Source organism: Gigantopelta aegis, chromosome 4, assembly GCF_016097555.1.
Source record: "Gigantopelta aegis isolate Gae_Host chromosome 4, Gae_host_genome, whole genome shotgun sequence".
In the NCBI taxonomy this organism is placed as follows: domain Eukaryota; kingdom Metazoa; phylum Mollusca; class Gastropoda; order Neomphalida; family Peltospiridae; genus Gigantopelta; species Gigantopelta aegis.
In genome coordinates this window covers 30,822,572-30,842,844 of record NC_054702.1, presented here as the reverse complement: position 1 = coordinate 30,842,844, position 20,273 = coordinate 30,822,572, and the positions used below count along the sequence as shown (strand labels likewise).

The 20,273-nt window shown below is 34.4% G+C and overlaps 1 protein-coding gene across 1 annotated transcript; it reads left to right on the top strand.

The window, feature by feature from the left end:
* Positions 1-2,177: 2,177 nt before the first annotated feature.
* LOC121370366 (GDP-D-glucose phosphorylase 1-like) lies at positions 2,178-17,641 on the top strand. The gene is made up of 10 exons (XM_041495532.1): positions 2,178-2,346; positions 4,966-5,055; positions 6,943-7,059; positions 8,193-8,390; positions 9,494-9,589; positions 10,098-10,156; positions 11,681-11,783; positions 13,758-13,858; positions 15,386-15,597; positions 16,482-17,641. Exons 1-10 carry the CDS (start codon positions 2,320-2,322, stop codon positions 16,619-16,621), a joined length of 1,143 nt encoding a protein of 380 aa, XP_041351466.1. The 5' UTR covers positions 2,178-2,319; the 3' UTR covers positions 16,622-17,641.
* Positions 17,642-20,273: the final 2,632 nt, after the last annotated feature.

The window sequence follows — 20,273 nt, the reverse complement described above, 5'->3', positions numbered from 1 at the left end:
TATATATTTTATTATATTATAACACAAGTCAAAAAGGCATACACGCACACGCGCACACATACATGCATGCATAAGTGCAGACGAACATATATATAAATAGACAGGGGCGGGACGTAACTCAGTGGTAAAGTGCTCGCTTGATGCGCGGCTGGTCTGGGAACGATCCCCGTCGGTGGGCCCATTGGGTTATTTCTCGTTCCATTCAGTGCACCACAACTGGTATATCAAAGGCCGTGGTATGTGCTATCCTGTCTGTGGGATGGTGCATAAAAAAGATCCCTTGCTACTAATGAAAAAAAATGTAGCGGGTTTCGTCTCTAAGTCTATATGTCAAAATTACCAAATGATTAATAAATCAATTAATAAATCAATAAAACAAAACAAAAATTATAAACAGACACAGACATGTGATACATGTCATATTTCCCCTCAGCCTCCGTGCGTATATAAGTGTGGTGTGTGTGTGTGTGTGCGCGCGCGTGTGCGTGTGTGCGTGCGTGCGTGCGCATACATGTGTATAAACGTACATGAGCGAGACAGGGAGAGGGAGGGAGAGGGAGGAGAGATAAAGACAGAGACAGAGAAAAATTCTCCATCAGCCTCCGTGCGTGTATAACATGGGCGTACATAGGGGAGGGTCGATGGGTGAGAGAGAGAGAGAGAGAGAGAGAGAGAGAGAGAGAGAGAGAGAGAGAGAGAGAGAGAGAGAGAGAGAGAGAGAGAGAGAGAGAGAGAGAGAGAGAGAGAGAATGAATGAATGAATAATGTAAACCATTAATTAATATATACCAGAAGCAAAACTGAAAGAAAATTAAAATTTGCATTTTTGAAATTTTAAATGTCGGTAACACATTGAATATACATCTATATGACTGGAAGATTGCGACCACTCCGGAGTGCCTTGTGTGCAACAGAGTGGACTCAGTCTTCCATGCCTTTTTTCACTGCAACAAAACAAAACTATTCATAAAGCAAATTGAACCGATCTTTAAAAAACTTTTTGGTAACAATTTCCGTCTGAATCCGTATGCCATGATTTTCGGCATAAAACATAAGCCTGGAGATTATGCATCGCAATTGGGAATTTTTCTCTGGAGTAAAGCGATAAGGGTAATATGGACAACCAGAAAATTACTAGAGGGAGATAAGCCATGTAATGAAATGGCTCTTTTCAAACATTTAATATATTCAAGGGTCGAAGTAGAATATTTCGCCGCCTTAGAGTGGCCAAACAGAAAAGAAAAATTCCTAAATCACTGGTGCTTCAAGGGGGTCATCGCATCGTGCAATGACGCCCTTGACATTACATATAAACTATGATAAAGATTGGCAAATTGCACAAACTGTAGAACAAAATAAACCTGGACCCCCCGGCTTGTAGCTTTGGAGGCCAGGTCCGTCAACCAGGTTAAGATATTGTAAATACACACCACTTAAGTCACACACACTTATAATAATATAAAGAAAACAAAAATACAAACATGCACTAATTGAAATGTATATTACTCTGAAACAAGCACTGACACTCATATGTAGATCTTTATTGGCCACATTCAAGGAGAACCTGGTTTATTGTAAATAGGGAGGTGTTTTCTGAAATAAATGGGGCACCCGGCATGTTCGGGATCTGCCTGAAATGGAAAAAAAATACACAAAAAAAACCCACATTGAATATTAAATTTTTGGAAAGTGTGTATAAGTATTATAATATATATTCAACAGGTTTATCAATATAAACCACGGGCTGTTTGTTTTGTTTAACTATACCACTAGACCACCTTGATTATTCGTCATCGGTTATTGGATGTCAAATATTTGATAATTTTGACATATTATATAGTCTTAGAAGTTTGAGAGGAAACCCTCTACATTTTTCCATTAATTGCAAGGGATATTTTATATCATATCACCGTGACCATCCCACAGACAGGATAGCACATATACCAGCCATGGTGTACTGGATAAAACGAGAAATATTCCAATGCATCAGGCCTTTACCACTGGTGCATCAGGCCTTTACCACTGGACTACGCCCCGCCCCAGGGCTGTATCAAAATCTAAGAGACCATTCGCAACTCCTCGGCCGATTCTACGAATTATACCGGATAATCATTCGGAGTTCCCCGTGACCAAAGTATCCAACAGTGACCAGTCTAATCTGTGAGTGTGGACCAGTCTATAGTATTTAATGCATCAACGACATGTTCAGCGTTTAATTTAAGGCAACAACGAATCAAACAAACAAACAACAAAACGAAAACTTTTCGCATAACTAGATTATTTCTGAATGAAATCAAACAACGATTTACAATCCACAGAATGATACGACATAGTCCAGGGAAAGACGTGAGTTGTGTAAACGAGTCACGGCAGGCTATAAATAGATCATAGTTAAAGCTGCTATCTCGAGTATTTCGTAACAACTTAAAAATTAATTATTTTTATTTTTTGGGGGTCGATATTTTCAGTTTGACTGAAAAAAAAGGAATTTTTTTTGAAAAAAAAACAAAAATATTATTTGTATGTGTAATTTGTACAAACATTGGTCAAGATAAGCAGGGAGGAGTCTAGTTCATCAAGATAAACGTCTCCGGCACAATATTTATTATTGTGATGTTTATTGCTGTGCCATAACGTTTATCCATTGGATCAAATTTTCCATTTGCAATCACGATTTAATAAAATCAGGCATATGTGCTTTATTTAAGAGCCTCAACACCTACACAGTGTTTGCGCTTAACTTTTTTTTTGAATTGGCATCCGGGCAAGTGGTGACAGCACTTTCACTTGCCCAGATCTATTTTCACTTGCCTTTATAATACTTTTATTTATTTATTAATTATTGATTTAAAAAAAAATTGGTCGCCAGGCGAGCAACTTTACTGTGGGTTTTCAGTCGCCCATCGTCGTTTTCAGTCACCAGGGGCGATCAGGCGACCATTAAGTTTGAACCCTGCGTACAACAACATATTTTAATAAATTTTAGACAAAAATATTAAGTACAATACCTTTGGTAACCTTTCCAGGATTAGATGTAACATGTTTGAAGATGACACATTTAAACATTTGAAAGCTATTTTTATCCTGGCACATCGAAAATGTGGAATGAAAATATTGCGGAATGAGAATTATTCGTATCAAGCATTTTACGTACACCAAATAAAAAGAAATATTGCGGAACTGAATGGAATGGATTATTTATTTTGTTATTTTTGTTTCTATATATGTGCTTTGTGTGGGTTGCATTATATGCATTATTAATACCGGTATTATCACATTAAAGTTTTGGGGTGTATTATTATTTTTTATTATTATTAAAAAAATAAAAAGAAAAAAAGAAAGAAATGTTTTATTTAACGACGCACTCAACACATTTTAATATTAAAAAAATAATGATTATCAGTACAGGTCATTACTTATTTTAAGGCCTTCATTTATTTACTTTTTTAGAAATTATTATTTCCTTTAGTATTTTTGTTATATATATTATTATTACAGGCCATTGCTTACATGTGTTTCAAAGGTTTTTCTCTCTTTTTTTGTTCACCTAAAAAATCATTTGAACATTAACCTTTCATAATATTTATATTAATCTTTTATAGCAAGTTCTGGGGAAAGGTGAATAGACACACAAAGAATGGGGAAACAGACAATTTGAAAGTTAAACTGGCCGTTGAAAACATTTTATACATGTAAATCTAACATGTTATAATGATTGTCAGCTCCATGTAATTTATTCCTTGAAACATATTCATGTAGCTACTTTCAAAACTTGTACTATAAGTCATATGTAGTTACATTACAAATCTGCACAGCAATGTACTTAAATAAAGTACTGAAAAAGTATGTTGAACTACATAATTATCAAGCATTAAGTCTCAAATGTTAACCATAACATTTAGAAATTAACATAAGTGTATGAACATGTTAACTGTAAACTTACATGAAGTAATCCTGGTACCAACAAAAGAACAGGAATGATACACATCCATCCGACTACTTGCATGTTATTGTCAAGTGCACACCAGTGTGCATACAGGTACAAGGCAGTCATCACAAGCAGCAGTTGTCATCAAGTCACAGTTATGCATTAATTACAAAACATGTTCATATGGTTGCGAGGCAATCCTCAACAAAACAACAAAATATCATTCATTAATTAAGTTTATTTATTTATTATTATTATTATTATTATTATTAAATGTGATATTCCATTAAATATCGTGGAAGAAACTTGTGAACCCGAGACGAATAATAATAAAAATAATCCGATTCTGCCAACAGTTTTCAATCACATTTTAAATATGCTCATAATGGCCGGCGGGAATATTCGAGATTTTGTTCGTAACTGAAAATTGATTAATGCAGGATTACTATTTGGACAAGCTGTCTATTTATGCGTAAAACGTGACTAGGGACGTTTTTTTAATACAGTAAGTGTTTATATTTATTGGTACATCTCATATTTCGCCACAAAATAATTAATTCCATGGTTGTATCGATTCTGCCTGAAATCTGGGTGGAAAGTGCACGCTTGCTTTTGCTGTTAAACTTGTAAACATCGGGTCCAATAACTGTCAAAATGTTAAAAAACGGACCGTAGATGTTTACCTTGGTGAACTAGGAGAAGTCAGGAGACCTGTCTATGTGTCAACTGAAATTATTTACAAAAAAAAATACATATATATACATGTATATCTTGACTGATAATTTCAATAATGATACCGTAATAAAACAGCAATACTTACTCACAGTGAAGAATATTGACTGCACCACAGAGAATGAAATTATGTTTTTGAAATTTGTTTAAATCCTACGTTATACATACATTTTTTTTAAACTAATGGTTAGAGACAGATTAACAGAATAATAAAATATAGAATTTAGTAGGGTCAACTAATTTAGTAATTATGAAAATATAATTAAATTATGGGCTTTTAAAGAACTATGGTTTTTGTTTTACAGGAATCAGGTGTGTTTATATTTGAGTATTCTTCTGAAGACTTCGCTCATCAGACAGACTCTTGGAAATACAAGAACTTTAAGACCAGCAGGGTAAAAAACAACTTTGTTCTTAACATCATAACATGTAACATTATTTTTTGTCTCACCTTTATGAAGTAAAAACAAAAAGCGAGATATATCTAGGTATTACTTTTTCACTGGTGACAATGACGTAAATCTTTGTTTAACTCAATGTTAGAGTTTCCATTTCTCACAAACTGTACATCCTACATACATGGAAGTTATATCTATGAATATTTATCTCAATGTTTTGTTTTTAAAAAAATAAAAAAATAAGAATTTCAAGCTTTTGTTTTTAACAGCTGTCAATGCAACTATCAGGGTCACTCAGTATGTTTTTGGTGGGTAACACATTTAATTCTGCAGAATTGTTGTTTAATATTAACTTTGCAGGCCTCTGAAAATAGATTCATTCACGCATTGCTCGCATAAGTATAGTTTTGCGTAGCTCATTTTTCGTTTCATGCATTGAATTTAGGACATCATTTACAAGTTCATGATGGGTTATGTAAAAACAAAATGGGTTACCTGAATTTGTTTTTGTGTAACCCATAAATGGTTTATGTAATAGTTCAATTCTCAGATGCCTGTTTTGGTGTATATACTGTGTAGATTACATGAATATATACTTTGTTTATTATGAATATGCAGTAGGGTGTACATGTACCTGACTGAGTATATCTTGTGGTCCATTGGTTTGAAGGTTCAGTTCATCTCCAGTGGACAGATGCATTGGGTTTTCCTATTCCAACCAGTCTGCTGATACTGATCTTGCTTACCATTTTATATCGGGGTTTGCACACATTTTTGAAAATACTGGAAAGTGCTTTTAAAAATTTCACCCTGGAATGTACTTAAAACTCCTGGAAAAATCAGTTAACCTGGAATTTTTTTGTTTTTTGTTTCTACATTTACCAGGTAATTATCTTATTCTCTGCATGACATTGTGTCACCATTAACATAATATTTATAGTCTCATGGTTAAACAATGTGTTAGGGTGTCATATCTATGTAATTTTATATTACACCCTTATTTATTAGTCCCCTATCGGTCCAACTGGAGGGGACTATAGGTTTCATCTCCGTCTGTCTCACATATCTTTTCCAGATGTTTTTTGCAGAAAGCTTTGAGATACTGAGCTGAAATTTTTTTTTGTATATAGTTTCATCATGTACTGTTACAGATCAAATTTGACTTTCATGATGATTTACCTATTTTTGACAGTTATGGCCCTTGATCTTAGGAGAAAGAGGAAACCCGCTGTTGCCACATCATAAGCTGTACTCTTTTCGATTAGCAGCAGACAGGGTAGTACATACCACAGCCTTTGATATACCAGTCGTGGTACACTGGCTGGAACGAGAAATGGCCCAATGGGCCCATTGACGGGGATCGATCCCAGACCAACAGTGCATCGAGCAAGCACTTTACCACTGGGCTATGTCCCACCCCATGATCTTAGGAGATGTTAAAATTTGTTTTCCCGGACTTGTTTTTAAAGAAGACGTCTAGATATTGAGCTGAACTTTTGTGTATAGGTTTATCACATACTGTTACAGATCAAGTTTAACTTTCATGGCGATTTACCCATTTTTAACAGTTATGGCCCTTGAAATTTGTTTTCCGGAATTTTGCAATGTCAAGATGAAATTTTGTATATAGCTTTATCATTAATATTTTTTGTATATACCTTTACACTGTAAAGCTATATACAAAAAAATTCAACTTGATCTGTAAGGTTTACAGATCAAGTTGAAGTTTTGTGGTGATTTACCCACTTTTCAGAGTTATGGCCCTTGAATTTAGCAGATACAAAAAATTGTTGGGCCTGGTAGGGACATGTATTGCTTTAGTAGTACTTTCAAAATACTTGTTTAATTATGTTTAATATCTTTCTTTTACATGTTGTACTTCAGTTTGACAGAGAGCTGTGTACACGGTGGGATGATGGGATGGACAACGGGTTGTTCCGTTACACAATGGACCACGTGGAAACTCGGATACTGTCCGGATCTAACAAATATGTTGTACAGGTAATCAGTTGTAGGAAATTTATATTTATTTATAACAAATATTATTTATTATTATCCTCATTTAAAAAAAAAAAATTGTATTATATTTGTTATTTAGAAGAACTCCTTTTGCCATCTTATTATTGTAAATACCTATTGTACAGCAATTCCTCATGTCGAAATAAAGTTTCAAGTTTTAAAGTTATCTTGGGTATTTTATCGATATTGAGAATATACACATAAACAACGTACATTTCGTATAAGCTTATTACAAATATATTATTCATGAATACAAAAATAAATTGTTATTTGTATAATCTATTCATTCTAATTGTTTAGTTGGATATTGTAAGGAACAAACTAAGTAAATTGTCAGATGTTATTGCTTTTAAGTTCCCATTTATTGATGGTGGATACATTATGGTGTATTTCATCGACAAATATCACTAAGCACACTCGAGATTTCTTCTCACTTGCAACTCGGCTGTCTGGCTAAGACCAATAGTTGAGATGTCAGTATGTATGGAAACTCATTCACTCATTAGCAGCTGGAAATAGAAAGGCATACTGGCCTTGGTGGTGTCGTGGTTAAGCCATCGGACATAAGGCTGGTAGGTACACTGGGTTCGCAGCCTGGTACCGACTCCCACTTAGAGCGAGTTTTAACGGTTTCATTGGGTACGTATAAGACCACTACACCATCTTCTCTCTCACTAACGACTAACAACTAAACCCCCCCCTACCAAGTGCTGAAATTTGGAATCAAATGATGGTGACTTTCGGGGAAAATAAGCTGGCCTGAATAATTTTTACCATCAGTCTACTCATAGTATGAGTTGTAATCGATGTAAAAGTGTGTTGTGCTTCTTTAGGAACCCTACATGTATACAGCTGTTTGGTAGCAATGCAAACATGGATAAACCTTATTATCCATATTCAGGTATTTTTATTTAATTTGGACAACACCCTACACAATTGTGAGCCCGTACACCTATGGGCATGACTGCCCAATATCCACCCTCTGACTATGCTGGTTTAATTATTATACCCTTTAGATCCATTCTAATCTTATCTAGAATGGAAACATTTATCATTAACATTGCTTGATGGTTACATTGTATTTGTATATTTAAAGACCTTATTGGCTTTTTCAGTTGAATGAAAAAAGAGCAAAAGAAAGACGGACACCCCAGTCAATAATGAATGTAAATCAGCCCTTCGACCCCGAACAGTTTAACTTCACTAAAATAAATCCAAAGGAAATACTGTTTGAAATTAGGAATGTAACTCAGAATAAATCTGACAGTTGTAATGGCGTTTGCAACGGTGTAAAGGAAACAACAAAAGAAGATGTAAGTATGTAGAACGTAACAAATAGTCTTGAATGTAAAACATTTTATGGATAAATTAGGACATTAACATACTCTTAATTTCATATTTTGAGATGGGTTATCATGGATTTAAAACTGGTCAATGACTAGGGATGCTCAGTATTAATAATTGTTGGCATACTCGGTACTAATATTTTATAATTCAAAGGGTAAATAATATATATTACGATACACCTTTACCGCTACACTTGTGTAATGTCTGTATTTGAATTCACTTGGAAACCTGATCTCTTAGATGTGACTGGTTTTCTTAACTGTGTTCATGGAGGTCAGAAAGAAGTAAGGGCCTGACTGTATTAAAAGAGCTTCAGTACACTAAAATGATTCCTATATTTCATTCTTTAAATAATAATCTTCAACTGGTATTGTGTATTTTCTTTATTTTCCTAGAAGCTTTTCCTATACCGTAATCGGTTGATGTTGCTGTAAATAATATATTATAATATGTATTGTGATACAGGGAAGCCATATCGCGATACAAAAATTATCATCATACACATCTCTATAAATGACATTTAAAAAACGAATTCACTGTATAAGCTTCTCATTTTGCTAGTGTTTGGTCCAGTCTGTTTCAAAATGCATATAAAAGATCCCTTACTGCTTTTCAGAAGGAATGGCTTCTGTGGCTATGGAGGTTGTAGATTTCTTCTCTCAGTCCACCTAGTATGGAAATAGCCATGGATATATTAGACATCAAATAGATCGTCGTTTAAAACTAATGGGGTTTTTTCCTTTCCTTTTCATTAAAAACAGTCCTCAGTTATAGTCACAAATTACAAACTGTAAAATTGCAGGGATAGCTCTGCCACTTGCCATCTGTAACTTTTATTTTGATTTGATGAAAACAAAATTGTGTAATTATTGATATTTTGTTGGAAAATAGCTATAGGTTTTGCATTTTTGAAATAATTTGTCCCCCCCCCCCCCAAATATATCTCCCTGAGCTACCTGTAGTCCTGAATTGTTAAATGAGAGCAAATTGACTTTGCTCTGATTTTGACTTCGCGTGAGGTCTGGTAATGAATATTGTTTTTTAATACCTCAGATTGTTATATTTGCAGCTACGAGAAGAGCGACATATCGTCATAATCAACATCAGTCCTCTAGAATATGGTCATGTGCTTATTGTTCCACACGTAGACACCTGCCAGCCTCAGGTTTGTTCAACGCCAAAGCGACAATCACTGTTGTATTGTGACCATATTGTTTTAATTCTTTATTTACAGCAGAAATTTGCTTTTGAATCTTATTTTATTTGATGAGCTTGTTGATAAAGGACAAGATCTAGCTTGGGCGGTAGAGCACTCGCCTGATGTCAAGGGTTTTTTTTCCTGTTCTAACCAGTGCCTCCTCAACTGGTATCTCAAAGGCTGTGATATATGCTGTCCTGTTTGTGGGAAAGTGCATATAAAATAGCCCTTGCTCTTTATCAGTGTGCTCTGGTGCTTTTGTCAATTAAAAAAAAACCCTTAACCTTGGTTTTACTTTAAAAAATTAATTAATTAACTCTATAGTGAAATATAGCATATATTAATAAAACTGAACTTTGTTTTGCTAAATATTAGATAAGTTGTTTACATACCATAATGATTGTTTTAAACATCTTGGTAAGTTCATGTACCTACCATGTAGGATTTATGAATATTATTAATTTTGTGTTTTCAGATTTTCACAGAGTGTGGGATTCAAGTTGGGTTGGAATGTATGTTGCTCAGCTTACACAGGTATGTGTGTGTTTATCCTCGCCACCCATTTCCTTTTACCAACCTCAGTAATGTAATGGTTAACACATTGGCATTAAAGGCCCAGTTTTAAAGTTGCATAATGACTAAACAAATTTAATAAATTTTTCTTGTAAAATGTAATGATTATATATTGAATAATATGCACACCAAAAATTACCACATAATAATTTCATTTACTACTATTTATTTAAGAATTGAACGTGGAAATTATTGAGTTTCATGCTAGTATGAAACGCAAAACCGCTTTACACACTGTATGAATGGTGTAGCTCTTTGAAATAAAAAGTGAACTCTATTTTCCAACTATTTACTATTTTATTAACACGAAATTCATACTCAACATTAGCGGAATCCCTATGGTGGTTCGGCTTTTCCCGTCAATAGCCGAATGAGAGAATGACAACGTTACAATCATTAATACAATTCTTATTAATTTTTTGCATTAAATGTCAATACCAACTAGAAACATTTTGAATTCACTATAAACATACGATGTCTAACGGTGACACTTGGAAGTTCGACAGCAGGCGATTACTGTTTGTCTAAAAATAGAATCTCAAAGAAATTCCTCAGAGATTCCTTTGTTGACATAATTCATAAAGTAGTTCTGGCTATAAGCCAAAAATAGCGCTAAACTGAGATTCATGGTGCTATGAATGTCAGTTTTTATCATCACGTGATACGAATTTGACCAATCCAAGGGTTTATAACAAAGGCATTTTTAGAGATTGGAATTATAAATTTATATTACTGCAGAATTCATTAATGGTGAACTTCAGCTTAACAGGTGATGCTACTGTTTGAATTTTAATTGCACTGCCAGATTAACCGAGAACTGTCTGGTACATGTTTTTTAATGGATATGCAATGAACATTGTACTTTATGTACTGTATATTATTGGCCAACAGGTCTTGAGTAAACCACTGTTTACACTGAGTGGCTTCACTTTACAATGATATTTTGTAGTCAAATAAGTAAAGAAAACAAAAATGTAGTTATTATCCACATGGTTCAACATAACCATGTTATTAAAAACCATAAGAAGCACATGTTTCTCATTCTAGCCAGTGCACCACGATGGGTATAATATAATATCAAAGGCTGTGGTATGTGCTATCCTGTCTGTGGGATGGTGCATATAAAAGACCCCTTGCTACTAATGGAAAAAATGTAGCAGGTTTTCTCTCTGACTGTGTCAAAATTACCAAATGTTTGACATCCAAAAGCCGATGATTAATAAATCAATGTGCTCCTGTGGTGGTGTTAAACAAAATAAACTCTTAGTTTCTTATCTACATAAAGAAAAAAGGTAGTTATTAAAGGTAAAAGTAGCCATTTGTAGGATCTAAATCTGGGTGACATGTCCACAACAGTGTATTGGAATAAAATCACACAAAAATGGAATATACATGTACATCATCATGTTAACATGCTGTTTTATATTAAACACAGAGTCAGTGCTGATAATATTAACCAGCCTTGATTTTTAACTATGTTTTCAGGGGTTTCAAGATCGGCTATAACAGTCTGTGTGCCTACGCCTCTGTCAATCATCTCCATTTCCACGCCTACTATCTTCAACACGAGCTGATGGTGGAATCCTGTGTAAGTGCTGCTAGTTAAACGCACTGACCCTACTTATTAGGCAGTGCAGAATATTTGGTGCTAATACATTGTTTCTAGTCTCCTGTTGATCCAACTGGAGGGGACTATAGGTTTCATCTCCGTCCATCTGCCTCTGTCTGTCTGTGTGTCCATCTGTGTGTCCCATATTATACAGTTTTCGGGGGGGGGGGGGGGGGGGGTTCATAGTGTCTTGAGATTTTGAGCTAAAATTTGGTGTGTAGCTTTATCATGTACTGACCGACTTCGGTCGATACAAAGACATCTTCCGTCTGGCCGTCTGACTGCCATCAATATTCGGTTAAAATCAGGTTAAACTTTGATCAGGTTTCCACTTGGTTGATTTCTTTCCTTTTTTTGACCGGCCTCGGTGGCATCATGGTTAGGCCATCGGCCTACAGGCTGGTAGGTACTGGGTTCGAATCCCAGTCGAGGCATGGGATTTTTAATCCAGATACCGACTCCAAACCCTGAGTGAGTGCTCCACAAGGCTCAATGGGTAGGTGTAAACCACTTGCACCGACCAGTGATCCATAACTGGTTCAACAAAGGCCATGGTTTATGCTATCCTGCTTGTGGGAAGCGCAGATAAAAGATCCCTTGCTGCTAATCGGAAAGAGTAGCCCATGTAAAGGCGACAGCAGGTTTCCTCTCAAAATCTGTGTGGTCCTTAACCATATGTCTGACGCCATATAACCGTAAATAAAATGTGTTGAGTGCGTCGTTAAATAAAACATTTCTTTCTTTCTTTTATCATGTACTGTTACAGATCATTATTGACTTTCGTGGTAATTTACTAACTCTTTTCACAGAGTTATAGCCATTGAACTTTGGAGATACGAACATTTGTTTTCCAGGCATTTTTTTGCAGTACCTCAAAATATTGAGTATATAAATTTTGTATATAGCTTTATCATCTTCTGTTACAGATCAAGTTTGACTTTCATGACAATTTATCAATTTTTCACACAGTTATGGCCCTTGAATTTAGGAGATATAGAAATTTGTTGGGCTCAGTAGGGGCCATGTGTTGCTTTAGCAGTACTCTCCGAATGCTTGTTTTATCATAAAGTTACACATTACTAACAAACTTTTGCTTAAATTGTACATTTTGGCAAATCCAATGTTTCTGGTTGGCTTGATATTGAGTCAAAATGCATGTTATGTGAAACAAACAAGGTTCTTCACACCAAATACTAAAGAGTCAGTTTAAAATGTTCTGAGGTATTGTTAAACAAACATTTCTTTCCTTTCCTGTCTGCATAACCATGGCCTCTATAGGTAGTACTAAACCAAATAACTTCCGGCTGGGTCAAAGTTTGAGGTGCACTGAACTTTTGATAGAGAAGTGAACACCACAAGTCCTGTGATTGGTTATAAATGTGAGTGTGTTGGTTGTAAAAAATAATAGTTTCATCTGGGTAAAAAAATGTGCAATTTTATTTCATCTAGTATCACTGTGTCAAGTAGCCATGTGCTTGAAACATGTATGGGGTACCTGTAAAAAAAGTACTCAAATTTTGTGCAGAACTAGGGTAGTCATAGACACTATCCGTTATCTCAGAAATGTGCAGCTTGACCCCCAATTTTTCTGATTCACTTTAAGGGTGAGGGGTGGTAATATTTATATCAATGGCGTTTATGTTGATTGATATGCTGAAGGTAGGAGTTTTAGCCACATGTGTTACTATTGTCGTCTATGGGATTTGATTTGGTAGTATACACCCTAAAAGTGGAGGGATGTTTTTAATTATCTAAATTAGTATATGCTAATATCTAATTAATACCTCAATGTTGTTTTCAGTTTCTAGTTGCATGCCCACTTAACTCTTACATAACCGATTGGATACTCATGACATTTTGTGGACAAATACACAGTATCTTATAAAACGACTATAAGAATGTTTTTCTCTTTTACTTGTTAATGTCTTACTCACAAATGCATGTATTTTCCAGGATGTGAAGCCACTGGCGAAAAATCTGTCTGAAATGTTGGCGATGCCAGCTCCAGGCTTTGCATTTCAACTTCATGGGTCATCTCTGCAAGAAATATCCAGGTGTGGGCTGATTTTTTATTAAAAAACCTAATTTAATAATTTCTTATTTTTAAAACTGTCAGCTTACACAATATAACCTTATTTAAATGGCATTGGCATTTGTACTGTTAAAGTTTTTTTCTCAACTTAATATTGAAGTAAAATCCATCAGACGACCATAAGTGGTCTTTGGTGGCCAATTAATTGACTGAATGACATTACAAAAATATCCATTTTTGCGATGTCGGTCATGGTCTATTAAATGTTCACTAGAGTTACAGTAGGTTGATTACTTTTCTGCAGCATTAAATTGTTTATGGTCTTCTGATACGAGCAAACATTAGTAACCAAATTACAGGGATTTGAAATTTAACAAATTGTCTGTAATATATCATCTGTTATGGTGGAAAGACACAGTAATGTAATTGTGAATACATTCCATAAATGGAGTTATCAATTCTACATCGGTTCGGAGTTGTATAGCCGTGGCACTTTCAAACATGGATGTAACCAGATATAAGAATCAGAGATGATCATAAATCTATATTTATTTTCACCCATGTACCCAATCCCAGTTTGAAGGTTTTTAAACTTGTTATTTTTTGTACACTTCACTCTTCAGTGGGTGTTCAGCAGACAATATGGTTTGGTTGAAATTTGGTCAAACACTAATTATAAAGATCAATGCCTGCCAGAGTTTAATCCTTTTAATTGAATGGTCTCAGTTCATTTAGAAAGAGTAACTAGTTAATGATGTAGAATATCAGCTTTATCCTATGAAGGTAACAATGGCAAGCCTTATGGAATTTCCTAAACAGGATAAATTCAATATGCTATGTCATTAACTAGTTATTATTTTTATACTGCAATCCATCTGAGGCGAAAATTATTATTTTTGTTATTTTACGTACATTGTACGATGACCTAGAGGTCAAATGAACAATTTTGTAATGTATCTTTGCATGTGATGTCACATCCATTACATCAAAAGTCAAATTCTGCTAGTATACGTTTATGACTTTGCTTTAATCGGTCATTACAATCATCCAGTAGAAACAGTGGTTATAGGATAAAATGCCTGTTACTAGTTACTTGTATTTTTAAGAAACTGATTTATTCGTAAAAAAAATGAAATGATGTTTTATTTAACGACGCACTCAACACATTTTATTTACGGTTATATGGCATCAGACATATGGTTAAGGACCACACAGATATTGAGAGAGGAAACCCACTGTCACCACTTCACGGGCTACTCTTATCGATTAGCAGCAAGGGATCTTTTACAAACATGTATATGCACCATCCTACAGACAGGATAGTACATACCACGGCCTTTGTTACACCAGTTGTGGAGCACTGGCTGGAACAAGAAATAGCCCAATGGGTCCACCGATGGGGATCAACCCTAGACTGACCACGCATCAAACGAACGCTTTACCACTGGGCTACGTCCCACCCTTATTCGCAAAAATGTTTCTCATGAAAAAATTCTGGCTACTTACAATAAATATACTATTTGTTTTTTTAATATGTTGTGTTTTGCAGGTTAATATTCAAGATAACAAGTTACTTTCAAGAACATGAGATTGCTCATAATGTGTTCATGACTCATGGAACTGTGTTTGGTGAAGGACCATCCAGTGAAAACAGAACTATTCGGATATATTTATGGCCACGAAAAAAGTTTATTGGTCAGAAGATGTTTGAAGAATTCAATGTTGCATGCATAGAATTTGGTGGTCACTTGCCAGTAAAAGGTAATTTTTTTATTGTGGTCAATAGATGTGTACACTGCCTAAGAATGTCACCAAACATTCATAAAAAACTATATTGTAAAGTAGTTGGAAAAGATGTTTTAAGTTTCTTTGAAACCTTTGGTTTAGAATATTACACTTGCATCTATTAGACATCATTTATTTTCCAACTAGTTTAAAAATGTATCTTGTAAGATAAAGGCATCCAATTGTGACTCCTGTAGCATTCCACAATTTCATTCTGGTCTCTATTTTAGTAAATGCTTCTCCTTCCTCTCCTCTCACCAGCACCTCCCCAGTAAATTGAATAAATTTGTAAGGGAGAATTTTTTTTTTTGGTATGTTTCATGACCAGTGAAAAATACAAACTTTAAAGGTGCTTCATCCTCAAAATAATTTGAGTACAATAATAATTCTGTAAAATACTGTAAATCATAAAATATTACTGATCTTAAAATTTAGCAAAATCTGAATAGCGAGGTAATAATATCAAAAACTTTTTTTTTTAAACCCGGTAAGTTGTTGGATCATCTTAAATAATACTTTTGACCAATTATCAGAAATGTTTTCGGACAAAGACTTTCTGAAGGCAAAGTACTTTTAATTAATTATTGAACTAAACATTCACAAAACATATAACATGTATATTTTCAAAGAGCCAAGGGTTCCAGTACATGATTACCATACATTTTTATGTTTGCGGTATTTTTAATTTTTTACTTCTTTGCTTTTCACAGCAAGGAGTACAAGATGGTGATTACCTTGCATTTACAATATATTTTATGTAGTTTGCTTAGTTTTTGGAGTTTTTTGGGTTGAGGGGTTTTGAAGAGCATTTTCCATTTATTTTATGTCCATTTTTATGTTTTATTTTTTTGTTTTATTAGAGAGAAAGGGTTACGAGGCGATGACCGATGAGCTTGCCGACACCATAATAGCTTCAGCGAAGCTGCCCGATGAGGAATACAGCCGGATCAAACAGAAGGTGATTCAGATAGCACAGACTGAGGCAGCTGCTTCTATATGATGTGTGCTCAACGAGTATCTCATATCGTATAAACAAACCTTGTTATGCTTGTTCATCAATCAGATCTGAAGCTTGTGGGGTTTTGCAGTTTTTAGTAAATCATTGTGACTTTTACAGAAAGATTCAACAATATTCTGCTTTCAAAGTTTCAAACTCATCACCGTGTGTCAAATTTGTTTGTATAAACCATGATTACAGTTTTAACATCAGTGACATGTAGTTGTTATGGTTAAATGTTAATATTTACTGAAAATGTTACGTAAATAATCCAAGGAATTGAGATATTCCAAGTTCGATCACCATTTTACACAACTACTTTGTGGTGCCAACTAGCAATAGAATTAACTATCTGAATGTTGGAATTGTTCAAGGTATAGTAACGGTACCTTCCCATCCCCCAAACAAAACAAATTGCATTATACATCTCTTTAGAAATTTTCATTGGTGTTGGGGTTTATTTTGGGGGTGCATAGTAAGTTCCTCTTTGTTACAGAATAAAATAATCCAACTGTTATATATTTTTTTCTTTCATCATTGAATTCAATCTTGAATACTTGCATTGATTATATTAATGTCATTGTTAGATACCACAAGCATGTCCTATAGACTAGTGTATGGGTTACCTTAAATTACAGGCTTGGTAACAACTCATTTATTAAGCTTACAATTCCCATTTCTCTTGCTCTAAATCCCTCCACAGATACTCTGATACGTTTTATTCATTCACATCACTGGTCTTGTATTGAGTTTTGTACATTTAAGTGTATTGTGTATTTGAATAACACTCAAATGATACAAATTTATGTGGTGTAGTTTTTGTTATAAACTTTAGTAGAGAACGATGTACCATTCTCGACTTTCTTGACGTGGTAACCTCCTGGTAACCTAACCGATTGTTCTCAACTCATATCGATGCCTGAAGTGTTACAAGAGTGTAATAGCATGAGATTGACTCCTATAATATGATATTTAGGTCACCATTTATTGTACATCATGTGGATAATAAATTTATTTATTGTTTGTCCGTTTTGAGAATTGCATATACACATATATATATATATATTTTTATTTTTTTTGTTGGTTTATTTTGGGAACTGCTACGGTGAATAAGTACATATATATACACATACACACACATATATATTTATTATTGCTTTATTTGTGGAACATTTTTACGGTAAATAAGTACATGTATGTCGGTTAGAAATGGGTTAATTCAAGCTTACTTGTTATGTCATCCTATAGTTTATTGGGTCATTCATTCATAAAAACAGTATAATTATTTTTATACATTTTAGTGCCGTTTTAGAAACAATTACACAAAGTTATGCATTTATTTTTGTTATCATGCGCAAATCAGTATCACATATTATTTTGTTGGTCTGTATGAGGGAAGACATTAGGTTATTGTAGCTAATCTGTGATATAAAGTTGTTTGTATATTTTAAGTTTGATTTCGTCCAAAGGCACAGACTTTCCACTATTTTGAAGGTCTGTTACACCATTTCTTAACAGCAGTCTAAATATGAATTCCTGTGTTTGTTTATACATGTATGTGATTGCAACAGGGTTAAGAGTACGGTAAGGTACATGTATGTTAAGGTGACTGTCCATTTGCAGTTGCCCACAAGTCTGGTTTTTATGCCTAATGTTAAGTGAATGTAATTTAATTATAGGATAGGTGAACTATTAGTCCCAGAGTGCATCATTAACCTCCGTTGCAATTCAAAAAATTGCTGGATATAAATACTGAATTGTTATATTAGTTTCAAACAGTGTTTGACAGTATATATTCTTAACTACTGGTTAAGGTGCTTATATTTTTGTAGAAGCCAATTTGGCCAAGTGGATAAGACACTGAACTTTCAAATGCCATGCAAGTCAGTGCAGTAGGTCCAGTGACCCATACATGGTTTATATAACTTAAAGTTGTCAAACAAATGTGTTAAACTCATTGTTAGGACCTTTAAAAATAACACGGAATAACCCATTTTCAAAATAATATACTGATGGAAATAAATAAGGGATCACACGAAGAAAAACAGGAAAAAGTGACTGCAACCAAAATGCTGATCCATCCATAGTGTCAGGAAGTTGACCACGTTACTGACTTTCAGACATTACTGACATTCCGTTCCACGTTACATCTTTGTACTTGATACAGACAGTACAACACTATTAGTGAGGGGCGGAACGTAGCCCATTGGTTTAGCGCGATCAATCTAGGATCGATATCCTTTGGTGGGCCCATTGGGCTATTTCTTGTTCCAGCCAGTGCTCCACAACTGGTGTAACAAAGGCCGTGGTATGTACTATTCTGTCTGTGGGATGGTGCATATAAAATCCCATGCTGCTAATCGAAAAGAGTAGCCCATGAAGTGGTGACAGCGGGTTTTCTCTCTCACTATCTGTGTGGTCCTTAACCATATGTCTGATGCCATATAACTGTAAATGAAATGTGTCGAGTGAGTCGTTAAACATTTACTTTCTTCCTTCCTATTAGTGACCGCAATTTGGTTTTCAATACCAAGTGTTCCCTTATTTCTTTCTCTTAGTATATAAAACACTACATAATTTATTAAATGTAAAACATTTCCTACAATGACATAAAAAAACCTAACATTGTCTCGCCTTTACGAAATAAAAAGGTGAGATACATGTATATGCATTTCATTTTGAATGGCAGTTACAGAATTAACATTTACATTAAAGTTTAACTTTAAAGTTTCACGTTTAGATCCATTTCTCACAAACTGAAAGTCCGAGGTCAATGAAACTTGGTTTATTGTTGCACCTATGGATGTTCAAAATTACAGTGCAACATAAATGTTTATGGTAGTCGAGACATTTAATTCCACAGAATTTTTGTTTTAATTAATGCATAAAATTATTAATATTAATGCAGTTCTTTTTTCTCTCTCCTTCTTAATTTACTTTGAAGGATGAGCACAATATCATTCAGCATTGTACAATTTGTGTGCAAACAGCAAATGGTTACGCAAGTACAGTTTGTGCAAACAAAGCACTTGTTTGTATAATTTGTGCAGCCCTAGGGTAATGGACATTTTGGAATATGGACACGATACCGGTCCAAGAACATTTGACTAAAGAGGCTCAATTCAAGCACATGTATATTTTCATGGGTCATATTGCAAATTCTGTATCTATGGGTTACTATTTAGAAGTTGTCGATTATACAGGTTAACTATTAGTAGTGGCATCACTGGCACTTGTATCACCTGTGAAAAATATCTCAAAATTGTTTTGTTAAAAAAATATAATTTTAGCTTTGAAAATGAACATTTTGTGGGATACAACTCAAAATGTACCAAAACTAAAACATATCTTTCAAACTGTACCCACCAATACAAGCCCTTATCAGAATGTACTCATTTTTATAAATGTTTTATTAATCAACACCAAATTATGCCAAATGTAATTACGCATTTTTGTAATAAAGTCGTGTAAAATGTTATTTAAATTGATGTTGGATTGAAATTTATGAAACCAATTCAAGAAATGTTTGAATTCTTTAGGTATATTTTGACCAAAACCTGTTGTAAACATACATGTGTATATGTACAAGTTCTAAAATATAAATAAGAGTATGTTTTTGACAAAAATATTGGTACATTTTTGTTGGTACGTTTTA